We start from the raw sequence: 18,502 nt of genomic DNA, 5'->3' as shown, positions 1-18,502 counted from the left end.
CAAAACATTTACTTGCTGAAATGGTGCACATGCGTATTTCATGTTCCAACAACAGATAAAACTTCAGTTCCTCATCTTGCGCCTTGCGGCGCTCTATAATCTGTGGGTGTAACTTCCAGTTGACTGCAAGGGCAGAGGCTGGGAAAGCAACTTCCTGCATTACAAAAAATGGACCGTGATGGGATCATGGGTGGAACAATATCACACTACCAAGGCTAATAAGGATTGAATTGGTAGCTCGCAGTACGCACAAAGGTTGTATTACGCAACAAAAAAACTGCTGTAAATGAGTAAAAGAGCAGACTTGTTACATAATCCTACCCTGGGACTTCATTGTATTCTACCAAAGATATAGAACGCCGTAGGCGCGAGCTCTACTCTCTGTGATTCTACGAATCCCAGGCGTTCGTCTCTTAAGGATTTTAGCGGGGATGAAGGAAACGTTCCTTTCTCTATGGTTTAAGTATAGGCCTAGTATGGGAATATTTTTGTTAACGGGCGGCTGGTTAGGCATGGTATAGAAACCAATGCGTCATATCAACAGTTAAAATGTCTAAGCGCGGGTAAAGTTACAGGACACAAAGCACTAACATTCACCTTAAGATGAGTTGTTACTACCACCACTTTGATTTGCAGTTAAGATCAATCTAAGCTCCTTTTGAAATCAACCTTAACTGACGACAAGCAGAAAACATGCTAACTTTGAGTTAATAAAGTTTTGCTTAAATTACATTTATTTCACCATAGATACACCATTTAAAAAAAATATATATATACAACGTGATTTGGAAGTAGTTATTATTAATAAATACTGCTTTAAGGCAGGGTTTTATTTTTATACTTTCACAAAAGCTACACATGACTTTAAATGAGGTCGTTTCTATAACAATGGTCGTAAAATTAAAAGCACTCCACAGCTCTTTCCAACAGTAAAATAAGTCAAAATGTAAATAACTGACGGCTTGGTGTGCTTTGTCTTTAAGAAAATTATGTCAAATAAATTTTAGATGACAAGAAAAAAAACCTAAAAACCTGATTGAACATAAACATTTGTTTTAAAGGCACTACAATCAAATAAGAAGCCATAATGTCACTCGGCATAATGATTAACAAATAAATTAAAACATGAAAAGTTACTTTGGTCTTAGCATTCTATCATTTCACTTTAAAAAGGTAGAATAAGATTAAGTTGTAATATTTTTATCTTTTTAAAGTATCTCTTGAATTTTTTAAACACAATTCAGCCTTTGGTTGTTTTTAATAAACCAACAATAATATGAAAAACACTATATTTCCTCATCAATCCACATCATTTAGAAGTTGCCTCCTTTGATCTGTGAGACAAAAGAACAAAATAAAGACAGAAGGTTAGTTGATTGTTATTACAAAGATCAAGACATCTAGCATGCTGTTTGTCAAGTTGGTAAAGTTGACGTCTTAGACAGTCCAAATTTCATCAGAATCCCATTATATCAAAAAGTAGCCCACCTTGTTGAGCTGTAATGGCTCCGCTTTTAACATCGGTCTCATCACTGTCACCATTACAACAGGGGGAGAATCATTAAAAGATGGCGGCGCCCAAGAACATGTCACATTTGTACACGTTTTGGGACCAATTTTCAAATCAATCACATCTGGACAAAGTCACCATTTAGTAACCCCTGTTATGTGTTATAGTAATTCCACAGATGTAAGGAACAAAATGAGGTATGTTGGAGTAGTACAGGACTTTTTTAAATGGGAGAAATTTGCAATCAAACTACCTCCCATTTTACGTCTTTGAAAACTTAGCGTTTAAGACATGTATCGAAGGTGGGCTGTAATGGTGACAGTGATGAGACCGATGTTAAAAGCGGAGCCATTACAGCTCAACAAGGTGGGCTAATCATAAAGGCTCTTTCAGGAAGTTTTCTGACTTTGTGGGATTTGGGGATTACAGGCCCAAGTCAAAATTGCTGATCGTTGGAACAGACATACCAATCTTATAAAGTCCTAACATATTGGCTTGGGGTATTACCTAAGATTACTAATGTACTTTGGAGAATTCAGAAGAGATTGCCAAAAAGACATGGTTTAGATTAATGAGTGTCAAATGTATTGTTGCTGAATGCTTCTCATGCTTAGCAGAAATTTGTCTGCACATTTTATAAAGTAGAAAATAGAATTAGCTGTTGCAAACAACTTACCAACTGAATGGACTAACGGTATTAATGTAACAAAAAGTTAATTGCCATCAGTTCGACCCTCGCAGAGTCTTTTTTCATTCATTCATTCAAACTTACATTTTTATACTTTATGTAAACGGAACAAACAATCAAGAAATCAAGAAAGACTCTGCTATGGTCGAAGCGTCAGGCCAATCACTATTTTTTTGCAAACTGTTACGAACCTAAAAAGACATTGCTTGAGCATGAACAGCCCATATCAACCAAAACAGATTACATAGAAAAACAAAACTAAGAAAAAAACGATGAAGTTTAGCAAGTTGTCAAAAACACCCAACACTTACTAGCACAGGTAGTCCTTGGTACAACAAACATGGCCCGGATAAAAGCTGTCCTACAAATATCTCTACACCCAAATGCCTACACCGGGACAAAAGGAGTTCAGAGCAAAGCAAAAGAAGGGTGTCTGAGGGAAACCACCATTTGCTGCCAATATTTACAAAGATTGCACAGGTTGGGTAAAAATAGACGCGGGTTCTCAAACTGTGAAATGTTTGTTGATCCCTCTGTACACTGCTTATGGAATCGGGCAAGGTCAGCATGGCGGGCGCTTTGGGATACAGTCTTAACAGTTTCTTAAAAACCTCTTTTTAATTTCCCCCTTTTTTAAACCCTGCTTGGGTCTGAATGGATTGTGATGATGGTTTTCCTATCATCAATGTGTACCTTTGATTGTGTGAATTCGTCTTTGTTCCCTTTTGTTTTTCCATTCGCTTTCTTAATGGTATTGTGTTGGTTGACTGTTAGTTGTTTATAATTGCTTGCTTTTACAAAATGTGTGTTTAACCTTTAAGCTACTTTAAAAGAAATGTTATGTATTGTACCGGTGCAATTCAACCCATCGATTGCCATACTATGCATTAGTTTTTATGTTGTTTTATGAAACAAAACCAATAAGTATAACATATTGACTGACCATACAGAACCACTCCAAAATCCATTCCTCAGACAAAGTATATACTCAGACAAATTTGCTTAAGCTTTAGAATATTTCACAGGTTAGCAAGAAAAGAAGGCTTCCAGCATGCAAGTTCACCATGGACTTGTATTGTTACATAATTAATTTTCATACAGTAAGCTGGCACCAAAGGTTAGCATGCCTTTTCACGTGGTTAGCAGTGAAATGAAAACTCTTAACAAAGGCATGATATATGGCCCTTGAAAAAAAAAATTGAAAACCTTTTTTGAGCACAAGGGCTTATTTGTTCATTTAGAGTAGTCTTTTCAGATTATTTAATCACAGTTTTTCTGATTTTCCAAAAGAAAGGAAAAATCAGATATCAGACTAGAGTAGGAAGAATATTATGCCTGCTAACAGTAAGCACAAAATCAGCATACAGGGCCCAATTTCATTAAGCCTGGAAGCACCAAATTTGCTTAGCATGAAATGTCTTCCTTGATAAAAACCAGTACACCAACCAAATTTCCACATGATTTTCAGGATTTAGCAAACAACATTTGAAATACCAGTATCAAGCAATATGCAACAAATGAAAATTTGGTTGGTAATCCTGTTTTTATCAAGGAAGAAATTTCATGCTAAGCAAATTTTTGTGCTTTCAGGCTTTATGAAATTGGGCCCTGATGATTGCATTGATTAAGTTGTAAACCACTAAAAAGAGATTCACACAGATGCTACCATTAATCTCACCCGATTAAGAGAATGGATTAAGAGAATGGATTAAGAGAACGGATTAAGAGAGCGGATTAACAAAACGGATTAAGGGATTGGTTGATCTGAACAAGAAACTTTACCCCTGAGCCTGGTAGCATTCTAACTCTGTTTCAGCTTGGGAGATAACCAAGGGAGAGTGCATTATATTTACCATAGTTTTCTCAATGTTTTGAAAGCAACCATGTCAGCTACTTTAAAGTACTTTTTATTTGCATCATAATGTTTAAGATCATACAAAATAAGTATTGTGTTTTCTATATTAAAATTCTGGCAGAAAATTCATCCTGTTGTTTTAGGTCATTCTCCCGTGTTTTGTTTAAAACATACTAAACATACAGTCATTTCTTGATGTTTTAACACTAATGTAACTTTATTTCTTGTTTTCTATTGAGCGTGTCTGCTGATCTAAAATTCACAAAATTTCTGAAATCCAAACACCATTTATTTTTTATGCTGAATATAAAAATCACTAAAAACTCATCATGTCATGAATTGTAGGCATTTTTTTCCTATTTGACTTTCTCCCAAAATGCTGTTTCAAACTTTTAGTTTGCTGTTTCTCTATTTTCTTGTTTGCTGTTTCACTATTTGTCCTTTGCTGTATTTTCGTAATACATATTTTTTGTTTACGAAAGCGTTGTGATACATCTTTCCAAGTCACTATAGAAGTGCTTGGATTATTATCGTTAATCAAACTAAAGATAAATACCTTGATCATTGCTAGAGTTGGTGGAGCCTCCTAATGGACTGTAGGGGGAACCTGTTGAATACTGGCCTGCACAACACCAAGGCTTCTTAAAGACGTCAATCACTTCTTCCAAGGGTCGTCCTTTGGTCTCAGGTAGTAGCCAGTAGATCAGCACTAGACCCACTACTGCGATACCACTGTACATAAAAAACGTGCCTGTGTTTGGAAAACAACCATCCAAGAGTTTTGTCAATTTCTACAAATTAGACTATCCGTTAGGTGCAACAATGGTCATTGTAAACTGCTCACAAAAATTTAAGAAACTTTTTTTAATAAAATATAACCTTATTATTCATGACTGTCTTTGTATGTGTTATATTATCAATGCAAAGCTGAATTGTTCTTTTAAATGATACCACATTTGCAATGATTACATATTGCTGAATTTGGTTACATGAATGACAATGAGGCAAAGTCACAAATCAAATGTGCCAAAATTACCATTATCTGTGCTAAACAGTCAATAGGTAATCAAACCGGTCAAGCTACAGAACCATGAATGATTTACACAAAGATTTGCACCAGTGAGAACTCCACACACAATTAGCCCCCATTTCTTGAAAGACAACTTGTTTGGGTATTTACAGAAATGCTTGTCTCAATAAAGTGGATTAAGAGCAGGAAGTTGTCTTGCTTGTTGGAATTACAGTGTCAACCTGTTTGTTCACACACAGTGACACAAAATTGCTAATAAATGCTGATAATATAATATTTACAAAGAGAGTAATAAATAATAACGATATACTTGATTACAAAAAGTTTCCTAACTTTGTGTGAGCAGTTTATAAAAGGACTGGATTTATATCATAGAGTTATATATAAGAACTAGAGGGCGCACTGGTGATGCCGCTTGCACAAACGCGACGGGACCGCAAGATGACAAGCACGCCATTCTATACGCGCGTTGAATTTGAAATACACGTTTGAGGTTTTTTTTATTGAACGCTCAAGTGATGCTGTTTGTTCAACTTACAAAATGGCAGCACAAACACACGATGTGAGATGGCTGTTTTGTCAACTTAGAAAATGGCCGTCTGCGCGCATGCCGGGGCGCGTATATAGGCCACTACGCCCTCTAGTTCTTATATATAACTCTATGATTTATATAGCCCTTCTATCACAACGTCACAGCCTAAGGTTTTGCCAACCGAGGTTGGAAAACTATGGAAAGACATCAATGCAAAAAAAAAAAAGGCCACAGTTTGTAACAATGTCACACAACTAATCAAAAATAATGTGTTGAAATTGTTGGAAACAAAGCAACCAATCACAGGAGATATTTTATTTAGTTGAACAGTTGCAAAAAACTTGTTGAATTTGGTCAGAACATCTGTTGACATGATTGAATGTTTTACTAACATTCAGCCAACCATACCAACTAGCTCTGTTTGTTTATCAACAATGGGAAGGTCAATAATGCCTTGGATTGGTCGCTTTGAGCTATAAAAAGCATTTGAAAGCTTCTGCCATTTTGTGGAGTCAAACAATTGGTGCTCCTAAATGGTGGACCCCGTTAGTTCACAAGGTAACAGGAAAACCACTCAATTTTGAGTGGATTTGTGTGGATCATTATACTCTACCAAATGCTTTAGCTCAATTCCCCAAACCCAGGGCATTGTTTCACTTATGTCTAATTTTCATGCAGTTGAATTGTACTTTGTATTTGTCACTTTAAGCCAAACTTGTGGATAAATTCTTATTCTGCTGCAGAAAAAAAAACTTAGTTAAGGTCACAACTCTGCTTAAATGTAAGTGAACAAATGTGCATCTGTGCTAACAAAAGAATCTGCCCTTAGCATAAACGTATTCCACAGGTAAGCAAGTTCCTTTTGCTTCTGCTTGTGGAAACTTTATCTTGATACCATTACCATTTGCTAATACAGCAAACACAGAAATTTGGCGCTAACTCTGAATATTAAATAATAGTATCCACAAACCGCAGAGCTCTACCTGAGTCTAGACCTGGATGAACCCACCTTGTCTGGTGATTTGCTCAGTCAGACTTAAGAACGTCATTGAGATGAGAAGGTTGAAGAGCCAGTTGGTCATTGCGGACAATGAGTTACCTGTACTTCGAGCCCAATGGGGATAGATCTCTGAATTCACTGTCCATGGCATTGGACCCATACCTATAATTAAAACCAAATTATGTTTACATAATCAGCTGAAGTTATCCTGTCCAGTTGGGTGTGAAGAAATAATTACTCAGAGAGGATTCGGTTAAGTTTTTTTTGCTCTTCCAAACGGGTTTGTACGCAAGTCTTGTGAATATTCAAACATTTTTGCACGTTGCTTTAAAGCCAGTGGACACTATTGGTCAATGTCAAAGACCAGTCTTCTCACTTGCTGTATCTCAACATATGCATAAAATAACAAACCTGTGAAAATTTGAGCTTGATTGGTCGTCGGAGTTGCGAGATAACTATGACAGAAAAAAACACCCTTGTCACATGAAGTTGTGTGCTTTCAGGTGCTTGATTTCAAGACCTCAAATTCTAAACTTGAGGTCTCAAAATCAAATTCGTGAAAAATTACCTCTTTCTCGACAACTATATGGCACTTCAGAGGGAGCCGTTTCTCAAAATTGTTTATACTACCAACCTCTCCCCATTACTCGTTACCAAGTAGGGTTTTATGCTGATAATTATTTTGAGTAATTACCAATAGTGTCCACTGCCTTTTATTTGTAAAGAGAACAATTTTGCCCACATTAACTGGTCTCAGTTATTGAATACGCACGCAAAGTCTATTTCCAAGATTGCCATCTTAGGTCTTGTTCCCCGACTACAAAGGTTTTTATGCATTGCAATCCTGTGGGTGTGTGGGGCATATTTCACATGTGTAAAGCGCAACTGATGTAGGTAGAGCGTCAGCCATAGAGGGAGCTACAGGCTCACTTTGAAACTGACTACAATGCCAAATGATAGAATGATAAGCAAGCTTGACTGGAGACTCCCAGAAAATTGCGACTGGAACACCCAGCAGGGTGGATACGTGCGCATTACAAGTCTTATTATAAGTTTTATTATTATTATTATTATTATTATTTATTAATTAAAATGCATTGAAATGTGTTAAGAGAAAGGTTTGGCTTAGAATCTCTATGAAACCCCAAATGTCCATTTACAAATTGACATTTTAAAATATTTGCTTAGCAGGATGAGGTTACCAGCCATGATGCCATCCATGTCACGCATACTAATTTGTGATTAGCCACTAGTGCCATACTGCAGCTAAGGGCTGTATACTCCCAGGAAGCTGAGAAAGATTACCGGAATGTTATTGGCTCAATGATCAGGGCACTAATGTAAAGTGCATTGAGACAGCAATATATATAAGAACTAGATATTATTATTATTAAATCTGTGTACCAAAACTTCCATGCTACACTCACCCGGAGCGAACGAAATCAGATAAATAACAAGTCCAACCATAGCCATGGGACCGAATGACGTTGGGCAATACTCCATAGCCCATTCAGGGGCTTTGGGTCCTTTCTCCCTCACAGAGCAAGGACCAACTGTCGCATAGTTTAAGTTGGTGTTATTCACAGGTAGACAAGAACTGTTGTTGACCACTTTATTCTGGTCCAGCTCAAAACAGAATCCGCACTGGTCTTCCAAGATACACTGCTGACAGTCACTGTTGTAGTAGAATGAGAGAGGGACAAAATTATTAGTAGGACGACAAGGTGGAAGGATGCCAAAAACAGATTTCTTAGAGTGATGTGTGTTAAATTTTGAAAAAGTTCATATATTTATATATACCATCCGGGTCCAATTTTATGGCTCTGTTAAACAAGAAAAACAGTACTTCTAGTGTCCTGCAAAGCACATCATTCTACGAGATGTTAGCGCAGAATTCTGCGGTTAGCAGAGCCAGGAAATTAAACTTGGGTAATCTGTCTTCAAACTTGCCTAAGAGTTGTGTATGAAACATTAAACAGTACATATATATATATATATATCAGTTCAGTTCAGTTCAGTTCAGTTCAGTTTAGCTCAGTTTGTTTCCACTCAACCATCTGTTTTTTTTTCCACAAAATGATACACATATTATACTTTATGAAGAGTGAAATGATCAAGTGGTGGGTGTCTCCTAAAAGCAAGCTTGTTTGTCGGACACCCCTGATATTTAGGTCACTGTGTTACTAGTACTGAGTGAGGAGCTTTTCAGGACTATATGATTTTTGTTTTTTGTACAAGTCCAAATTAAACATTTCAAAGATAAATTTCAAACACTCTTTCCCCTGTAGTTAAATGCATTTCTGACAGCTTGAGTCTTCTCCAGACATAATTAATTTGTTGTGCATTTGGGGGAAAGAAGGAGGGAGGAGGGGGGGGGGAGGGAGGAGCGGGAAGGTGGAGGGTTCTGCCCCAATACTGGTCAAACCAGCATTGGGGGCAAGAAGGAGGGAGGAGGGGGGAGGGCTATGCCCCAATGCTGTGTGATCTTCTCCACACAGGTATCTTTAGACCTGTAGGTCACAACGCTCGTCGCAATTCTGATACCATGATGGACAGAATTGATAAGAGATACATCTGTACTTACTGGTATGTGTTACAGACACCAGCTTGCGGGTATGTTTGAGTAACAACAGGAGAGTTGATGGACATTAACAGGAATCCAACACCGAGGAATGACAGGCTGAATGCAACACCTATAGTGAAATATCAACTAAGAAGCGTCAGTGTATTGCAATCAAAATAAGAAGCATTTTAGTAAATAAGAAAGAGAAACACAATCATGCCCGAGGAACACAGAGACAGGGAGTCGTGGTTTTCAACCATAGCACAAGTAAAAGCAGTCAGTATTTGTTTTATAACACCCCGTACATAAACTATACGTAGACATAAAGGTACAATATGAAGCTGCTGTTGCTATGGGTATAGTACATCAGCTGCCATAGGATAGTAGATCAGTTGCCATGGGGTAGTTCATCTGTTGCTAGGGGTATAGTTAATTGTTTGCTGCTTGATAGGGCGTCGTGTCCGCGCAGTTTCTAGTAAAATTAATAAATAAAGTGATGTGCTCTACAAAAGGCAGAAAACTTGTAAGGAAAGTTATAAACATACACAAATGAACCAAAGTAAAACTAGTCCCTCTGTGTACCCGCTGACAAACAATGGATTCAAACTGCCTCTAGCTACCGGACAATCTCGGTGGTCTACTTGGTAAGACACTGCTCTAGAATTGCAAGGGTCGTGGGTTTGAATCCCAGCTGAGTAACATGCCTGTGATATTTTTTCAAAGGACTCGGGGTAAGTACTGAGTATACACAAATCGGTGTATGGGGGGACAATTTTTTTAATAAGTCCCTCTGTGTGTTGTTGTAGTTGGTGGTGTTGTTGTTGTTGTTTACAAACCTAAGAGACTTCCAAGAGTAAGAATGCGTCTTCCCACCTTCTCTACCAAATAAAGACCAACCAGCGAGAAGAGGAAGTTGCAAAACGCTACCACTGCTGCAAGCCAGATGACTGTGGAGTTATCTTGTACTCCAGACATACGGATAATAGTTGCACTATAGTACCTGCAAAAGTCACAACATCATTGCTAGTTATAAAGGCAGTGGACACTATTGGTAATTACTCAAAATAATTGTTAGCATAAAAACTTACTTCGGCACCCCCGAACAAAGATATTGACAAAATAGGGACACCGCCAATATAGGGCTAGATAGCTCAGTTGGTAGAGCGCCGACATGTTAATCCGGAGGTCGTTGGTTCGAATCCCACTCTAGTCAATTCTTTGTTCAACCCCAAAAATCAAAAACTTACTTGGTTACAAGTAATTAAGAGCTGTTGATAGTATAAAACATTGTGGGAAACAGCTCCCTGTGAAGTAATGCAGTTTTCGAGGAAGAAGTAATTTTCCACGATTTTGATTTCAAGGCCTCAGATTTAGAATTTGAGGTCTCGAACTCAAGCATCTGAAAGCACACGACTTCATGTAACAAGGGTGTTTTGTCTTTCTTTCATTATTATCTCGCAACTTCAACGACCAATTGAGCTCAAATTTTCACAGGTTTGTTATTTTATGCATATGTTATTGTTGAGATCCACCAAGTGAGAAGACTGGTCTTTGACAATTAGCAATAGTGTCCATAAAGGGACAGTTTATGTGCGATAGTCTCTCTTATAATTAATGGTAATATCTGTTAAACGGTTCCAAAAAACAGAGGTATACTGTCCTATTGCCTTAAAAGCGTTTTTTTTCAATACTTTTTTTTAGCAAGAACTACATTTATTCAAATGTCTCCTTTTTGAGAAACAAAATATTTAGAGCTGTATGTTTTCACAAACTGTTTTCAGTGTGCAATGTGCAGATGTTACTCGTTTCAAAAAAGTTAAGTCTTTCTTTCAACAAAGTGTAGAAAAAATACCCCTTTTAAAAAGTATGACTTCTTTTCAGTACCAAAACATGTTTGTTTTCTGGTTTTCATTATTTCATTGATGATTTTGTTGAAAATACATACATATTTACCAATACAATGAAAAGAGTACAAAATATATGAGCCAAAAACACTAGGATAACAATTGGGTTTATGTTCTTGGGTTATAAGTCTAAACTTGTAAGCAATGTTCTTACATGACTGTATTTATTCCCACTAACTGTTGAAACATCTGAAGACCACAGCCAACAATTACGGCTCGAAGAACGGCCGGGGTCCTTAAAATCCTTAGAATCACCCATTGCTTTCCTAGGGAAAAATAAGAATTACACAGAATCACTAAGTGCATTATGTAATAATTCTGATCTTTCTACCTACCTCTTCCGCTTATCATCATGCTCGCTGTTGCTGTATGGTAAGGACTAGGTTTAGGGTTAGGACTAGGATTAGGGTTAGGGTTGGGGTTAGGATAAGAGTTAGGGTTGAGGATTGTAACCAAAAGATGAGGTTGGATTCAACAACTAGGTTTTTTAAGGCTCTTTAAAAAGAGCGAATAAAGGATGATCTCAATATTTCAACTATTACCTTTTTATGGCCAAATATACATCGTAGATACCGGTTAATAACCATTTTACTCTCAACACTTGCATTTAGTAAAGAATAACTCGAGTCAAAAATGCACCCGGCCGCGCGGCTTTTTCAGCCGAGAGTCAAACCCAGCTTATCCATTATAATGACCTCTTGATGCCAGTGACGATATTCCCCTAATTGGATGTGAACACAGTTCTCCAGCTTTGGCAAACTGAGGGCGCTATTTTCAACACCAAATAGCCGCCACTGACGTCACGACTCCTTTGTCGCGCAGGTTTGTTTGACCCTGCGTGTTTCAATAATTTGCTATAGAAGCATTCTGTAGAAAAACCATTTTTACCATGTTTTAACGTAAGGTAAGAGACTCGTTATATTTTTTTAATGTTTCCTAGGGACTCCAGCTATTAGAAAACTGTAATATCTGTATATTTGAGATCATCCTTTACTGGCTGTTTAAGGTTAGGTGTAGGGACCATTACCTAGATTTTTTAAGGGTCTCTTTAAAATTATCTCTTCACCTTCTCATCTTGATATGCTGTGCTTCCGCCTAAATTAGGCTCGCTGTTCATGCAGGGTTAGGGATTGGGTTGGGGTTAGGTTTAGGGTTAGGTTTTGATAAAATTTCCTTTGATTCTTTATTCTTTAAGGATCCCTCTCCCTGTTAAGTGAATAATGTTTTTATCATTATGTATATCTCCACCTTCATGTGCTGTGCTGCTTTTATTTTTAGGCTCCCTGTCAATACAGGGTTAGGGATGGGTTCAAAATGTGGTTAGTGTTAGGTCAAGGTTTAGGTTTAAGATACTACTTTTTCTTTGATTCTTTATTTTGTAAGGATCCCTCTCCCTGTAAAGTGGACATACAGTGCGATTTTACTTCAATGCAGGGTTAGGGTTGTGGTTAAAAATGGGGTTAGAGTAGGTTTAGGTTTTGGGGAACTTTTCCTTAAATTCTTTATTTTTTAGGGATCCCTCTTCACCTTTATCTTTTTGTGCTGTGCTTCTGCTTATATTTAAGGCTTGCTGTCAAATCTGGGTTATAGATGTGGTTTGGGATAGGGTAAGGTTAGGTTTAGGTTAATATCTTGTTGTGTTGAACATCTGCTTATATTCTCATACTTGCTGCTAAACTAGGGTTAGAGATGTAGTTAGGGATGGGGGGGGTACGGTTAGGTTTAGGCTTAGGTTAATATCTTGTTGTGTTGAACTTCTGCTTATAATCTCATACTCGCTGCCAAACTAGGGTTAGAGATGTCATTAGGGATGGGGGTTATTTAGGTATAGGCTTAGGTTAATATCTTGTTGTGTTGAACTTCTGCTTATATTCTCATACTTGCTGCTGAATTAGGGTTAGAGATGTAGTTAGGGATGGGGGTACGGTTAGGTTTAGGCTTAGGTTAATATCTTGTTGTGTTGAACTTCTGCTTATAATCTCATACTCGCTGCCACACTAGGGTTAGAGATGTGGTTAGGGATGGGGTAATGGTTAGATATAGGGAACTTTTCATTCAATTCTTTAAGGATCCCTTTCACTATAAAGCAAATAAAATTGTCATGTCTTCACCTTTATCTTGCTGTGCTGCACTTCTGCTAATATTCTCATACTCGCTGTCGATGTAGGGGCTACCCTTGCCGTATACCAGGGTCAGAACCCTCCTTGCCTTCTCGTGATGATGGTGCAGAATGAGCCAACGAGGGCTCTCAGGTAGAAAGATGAAGCCAACTAGCTGTATAGCAGCTGGTACTGCCCCTAATCCTAGCATCAACCTAAAGGAATGATACAATAATTAGATGCATTATTGCATACTTTTTAAAACAAAAAATGAAGAGTGTTTAAAGGCAGTGGACACTATTGGTAGTTACTCAAAATAATTATCAGCATAAAACCTCACTTGGTAAAGAGTAATAGGATGAGGTTGATAGTATAAAACGTTGTGAGAAACGGCTCCCTCTGAAGTGACGTAGTTTTTGAGAAAGGAGTAACTTTCCACTAATTTGATTTCGAGACTTCAAGCTTAGAATTTGAGGTCTCGAAATCAAGCATCTAAAAGCACACAACTTCATGTGACAAGGGTATTTTTTCTTTCATAGTTAGCCTATCTCGCAACTCCAACGACCAATCGAGCTCAAATTTTCACTGGTTTGTTAATTTATGCATATGTTGATATACACCAAGTGAGAAGACTGGTCTCTGACAATTACCAATAGTGTCTACTGTCTTTAAGCTATATAGTAATTAGGGTTTGCTGTGACATTATGTAATCCCTTTTGTGTATAGTGGTGGCTCTGAGACTAGCCCATTTCTGCTATCTTTCCTATTGTTTGGCTAAGCAAAAGAAATCTATTTCAGTCAAAAGCAGTGGACACTATTGCTAACTACTCAAAATAAATTTTAGCATAAAAACTTACTTGGTAACGAGTTATGGAGAGCTGTTCATACTATAAAAGATTGTGAGAAACAGCTCCCTCTGAATTACCGTTGTTTTCGAGAAAGAAGTAATTTTCCATGAAGTTGAATTTGAGACCTCAGAATTAGATTTTGAGGTCTCGAAATAAACCATCCGAAAGCACACAACTTCATGTGACAAGAGTGTTTTTTATTTTAATCATATCTCGACCAATTGAGCTCAAATTTTCACAGGATTGTTATTTTATGCATATGTTGCGATACATCAAGTGGGAAGACTGGTCTTTGACAACTAGCAATAGTGTCCAGTGTCTTTAAATGTTAAAATAACACTGGGAAATAATATTACTCCCCTAAAAAAAAACCTCAGAAGAACCTTCTTCCTTATAAGCTCACCTCCATCCCCATGGCCAGTAAGACAGAGCTCCGTCAATCACGCTAGCAATGACCTGACCTCCAGTTATAAAGACCTGATTGACCGTAACCAGTCTACCTCTAAGATGAGTGGGTGATGCTTCAGCGATGTACATCGGCACGGTCATAGATGCAAGTCCTGTACCACAAATAAAGTTACTTTGTTAAAATATTAGAAAAGATATACATTCTTCTGACCCAATTCACCCGATGTCATCATTACAAAAATCGTACCCTTTTGGTAGTTGTACAGTGTTGTTATACAGGGTCATGCACATTTGAAAAAGTACTGCATGGTGCCAGGAAGAACTGGGCCAAATTCTGCGTTTTCGTTGTGTATGCTTATGTGCGTGCATACTTTTTGTTAAATATTAGGCATGCTTTGCTAATACCCAGCTAGTGCAGAAATTTGGTGCTAAAACAGTAAGCAGGGAATTGAGATTGTAAGCGCAGAATTCAGCGGTAAGCAGAGCCATAAAATTGAGCCCTGATGACCAGGTAGAAAACGGTAACCTAACAAAAACACTACCAACACAACTGATGTAAACAGAAGACTGGTCCGTAGTTGTGTCTTTTACCATCAGCGTCTTATTTCATAGAGCTGTCAACGCAGATAAAACTGCTAAACAGCAAAAAGTGAGTGGAGCACCAATTGCTGGAGTGTAAAACGTTTGGAATAATGGCTTGTAACCAGTCTCTGTTTAAGCAAGATGTGTTTGTGCTTAGCAAGTATGCTTACAGGCAATTCAACACAGAAGTGTCTTAGCAAACAACTCACATTCAAGGGGTTCTTAAAGCCTTACCTACGCCAAGACCCACGACAAGTCTGCCGATGACGAGCACTTCCTTACTAGGTGAGAAACACATGATGATTGCGCCAGCCATGAATAGTATACTAGCTAAAATGATCATAGGTCTCCTGCCTGTGACATCGTTTAATGTACCCACAGCAAGCGCCGACACTGCTGCTGCACCAATAGTCACACTCACCTGAAAAAAAAAAATGAAAAAATGGAAAAAAATTCTGCTCGTTTATAAAGCATGCTTCGATATGAAAATTAAACTCAGTTAAGGGAAGGCTTCACAAGGCAATTTCGTGCGTCGTGTCTGAGCAGTCTAGTTCACTGGACCCAAGCTCTGGTTGTCAGCAGCAGAGTGTTGGTTAGAATCCTGCTCATATGACACTTGTGCCCTTGAGCAAGAAACTTAACCATAATTGCTTCGTAAAAAGTTGGGAAGGTGGTGCATTCTGCTCTACCAGCCAGGCTCCTAGTGAATGATACCCATGCCTACATCCTTACACTGTGAAGGGGGAGACCCTTATTCAGCCACAGGAGTAAATTGGAACGTACCCCTGGTGGCAGTTGATTTGGGTTGATAGTCTAAGCAGTTAAGTTTAGCCCTCATCTAGAAGTGTTCGTGCATGGCTTTGTGATGTTAGGATATCTCTCTCAAAAATATGTAAAATAAATTAAAACAGTTTGCAATTAACTATGCCAAGAACATCAGGGCAAACCCTTTCTCTTCAGAAAAATGTAACTGGGTTATTTTATCTGCACACGGGACCAACTGTTTTATGTCCCATCTAAAGGATGAAGCAATTTTGGCTGTGTTGTTTGCTCAAAGGCACAGATGCCTTGACCGATCAATTTAGAATATTACTCATTATTATTATTTGGGTGGCACGGTTGGCTTGTGCGTAAAGCGCTCGCCTCTCACCAAGGTGACCCCGGTTCAATTCCCGGTTTAGGCCATATGTGAGTTGCGTTGTGCGTTGGTTCTCTGCTGTGCCACGAGGGTTTTCCAGACTATCCGGTTTTCCTCCCTCAGGAAAAAATCAAACACTTTCGATCTTGGCTGTGCTCCGTGGTCCTAAAGGGTTGATGTGGCTGGCAGCTGAATGCGCCCTTGCATGCCTGCTTCTCGAACATGTTGTAGCCACGTCCTTCGCAATTCAGCTCTTAGCTGCGAGTAAGGATGATTAGCCCCCCAAATTATTATTATTATTATTATTTCGACTACATACCACAACTTCCTCCCAGACGGTTGTTAAGTTGAATTCATCTTTGATGAGGATCATCGCCCCGGAGACAACTCCAGTGTCATATCCAAAGAGAAAACCCCCAATAGCTGCAAAGGTGACCAACGCTTTGGTGAATGTAGTAAGTTTGGGTTCAGTATCGGGGTGCTTGACCAGGGGACTTGTTGTACCCTGATCATAACGGCCGCCATCTCTGCTGTCATCGCTGTCCATGTTAGGTTCTGCTTTCAATAAGTCTGTCATCTCATACATAATACTGACGGTCACGTTGCAACATTCTGTTTTTCAATCTCGCTGTGTTAGTAGTAGATCATTATTAATCATCACTCTGTGGGATTTTGATGGATTAAACAATATCATAAATAATGCATTAGATGGATCAACAATTAAGCTCAGGTGCATAACAGAAGTGGTTTTTACTAACAAAACAGTTGCTGGTAGTGTAAGCACTTTATGTAATCCACCATTTTAGGCCTATATAAACTGAAAAAATCTGTAGTCTGTACAAGTATAAGGTCGATTGGCAATCTGGGTCGAGAGAAAATAGTGAAAAACAGACCTATACACATTTTGCACAACATTGCAAAATCTAATCAAATGCTCACTGAGCAATGAAATCCAAATGGGATATTATTAGTTTTATTTATTTCTCATCAAATATGACATCCGATGACATTTCAGACCAAAACAATTTCAAGGGATGTTTTCTTCTATCATCATCTAGACCTAGTAACTAGGCCGCAATACTCCTTTTTTCGAAATTTTGACATTCTCGGTCGTACGACCGAGAATGTCAACATTTTGAAAAGAGGACGACCGAGAATGTCAAAATTTCAGAGTACAGCACTCTAGTTTAGTTACTAGGTAGGTCTAATCATCATCATTGTTTTATGTAAATGTGTGATGTTACTTGTAAGACAAGTTTTTGTTCTTACCAATTCTGTATAATTTATTGTATTATTTATTCGGCCAAGTTTAAAGCCATTATACACTTTCGGTAAACAGTATTGTCCAAGTCCCACACTCTGTGTATCACAACTTATATAAAATAACAATCCTGTGGAAATTAAGGCTCAATCGGACGTCGGAGTCAGGAGAAAATAACGGGAAAACCCACTCCTGTTTTCGCGCATTTCATCGTGTCATGACATTTGTTTATAACAAATCCGTACTTCTCGCTAACGAGAATTTATATTGTTTTACCGTTTTCTGAAAAAGTAAAGCATTTCGTGGACTATTATTTTAAGAGAAGTCTTTCACCATTACCTTCTGTAAACCCTGTAAATTATTTGTAAATCTGTGATTTTTTAATTTTTTTTCTGTACCGAAAGGGTCCAATGGCTTTAAAGACAATATTAAAATACAGTTTATAAATGTATACAAAATGTATAGGCCCTAGGTCATGCTTGAAGTTGTATGTAGTACAACAAGCATGACTAGTAAACAGAATCAAGAAAACTAGCAAATAAAGAAAAAAATAAAGTGATTATAAAATAAATGTGTTCCTCTTTATAAACACATGTTAAAAAGATAGCCATTACATTAAAATAAAGGTCAGACATTTGTGTCATCATGCCTCATGCCCGAGGTTCTGGCTTTTCCCTTACCTTTCCAGTCATTCACAATCGTAATTGTAGCCTTACTTCGTCTATATGTTTCTGTTCGGTTACCCTGTTCACGTTTTCGATGGGCCGTCAGTGATCACCCCCCAAAAAACACAAGCTTTTACCTGAAACTTGGAATTATTTAAAGGCGAGTACCCTAAGGACTAAATCCTACATTCAACATAGGCATCTGTGAACCAACTAACAAATGCATAATTTATTGACAATAGCAGCTGTTGTTAACACTAAATACACAGCTATTATTGCATTGGTTAAAACCATAACAATGTTGACCTACATTTGTGGTGATTCGATAAGAAGGTCACACGTGGTCACGCCCACTCTTTCATCTGTCAATCAGCTGTGTCTTGTCCCCAGACTCAGTTTGAACTCTTTATCGCGTCATT

General features: G+C 38.0%; 1 protein-coding gene across 2 annotated transcripts; it reads right to left on the bottom strand.

The window, feature by feature from the left end:
* Window positions 1–726: 726 nt before the first annotated feature.
* On the bottom strand, window positions 727–18,398 carry LOC139933886 (proton myo-inositol cotransporter-like). Of its 2 annotated transcripts, XM_071928121.1 has the most exons (13): window positions 18,099–18,398; window positions 16,477–16,819; window positions 15,254–15,440; window positions 14,433–14,589; window positions 13,194–13,396; window positions 11,237–11,348; window positions 10,015–10,178; window positions 9,200–9,308; window positions 8,043–8,290; window positions 6,625–6,777; window positions 4,610–4,804; window positions 3,981–4,014; window positions 727–1,334 (listed from the first exon to the last, which is right to left on the bottom strand). In XM_071928121.1, the coding sequence occupies exons 2-13, from the start codon at window positions 16,741–16,743 to the stop codon at window positions 1,310–1,312; spliced, it is 1,854 nt and encodes a 617-aa protein (XP_071784222.1). In that variant the 5' UTR covers window positions 16,744–16,819; window positions 18,099–18,398; the 3' UTR covers window positions 727–1,309. The 2 variants fall into 2 exon arrangements, with proteins under 2 accessions (XP_071784222.1, XP_071784223.1); XM_071928122.1 differs by lacking the exon at window positions 3,981–4,014.
* Window positions 18,399–18,502: the final 104 nt, after the last annotated feature.

This window comes from Asterias amurensis, chromosome 2 (assembly GCF_032118995.1).
Source record: "Asterias amurensis chromosome 2, ASM3211899v1".
Lineage (NCBI taxonomy): Eukaryota > Metazoa > Echinodermata > Asteroidea > Forcipulatida > Asteriidae > Asterias > Asterias amurensis.
The sequence above is the reverse complement of the archived record's forward strand: the minus strand, read 5'-3'. Positions and strand labels throughout refer to the sequence as shown.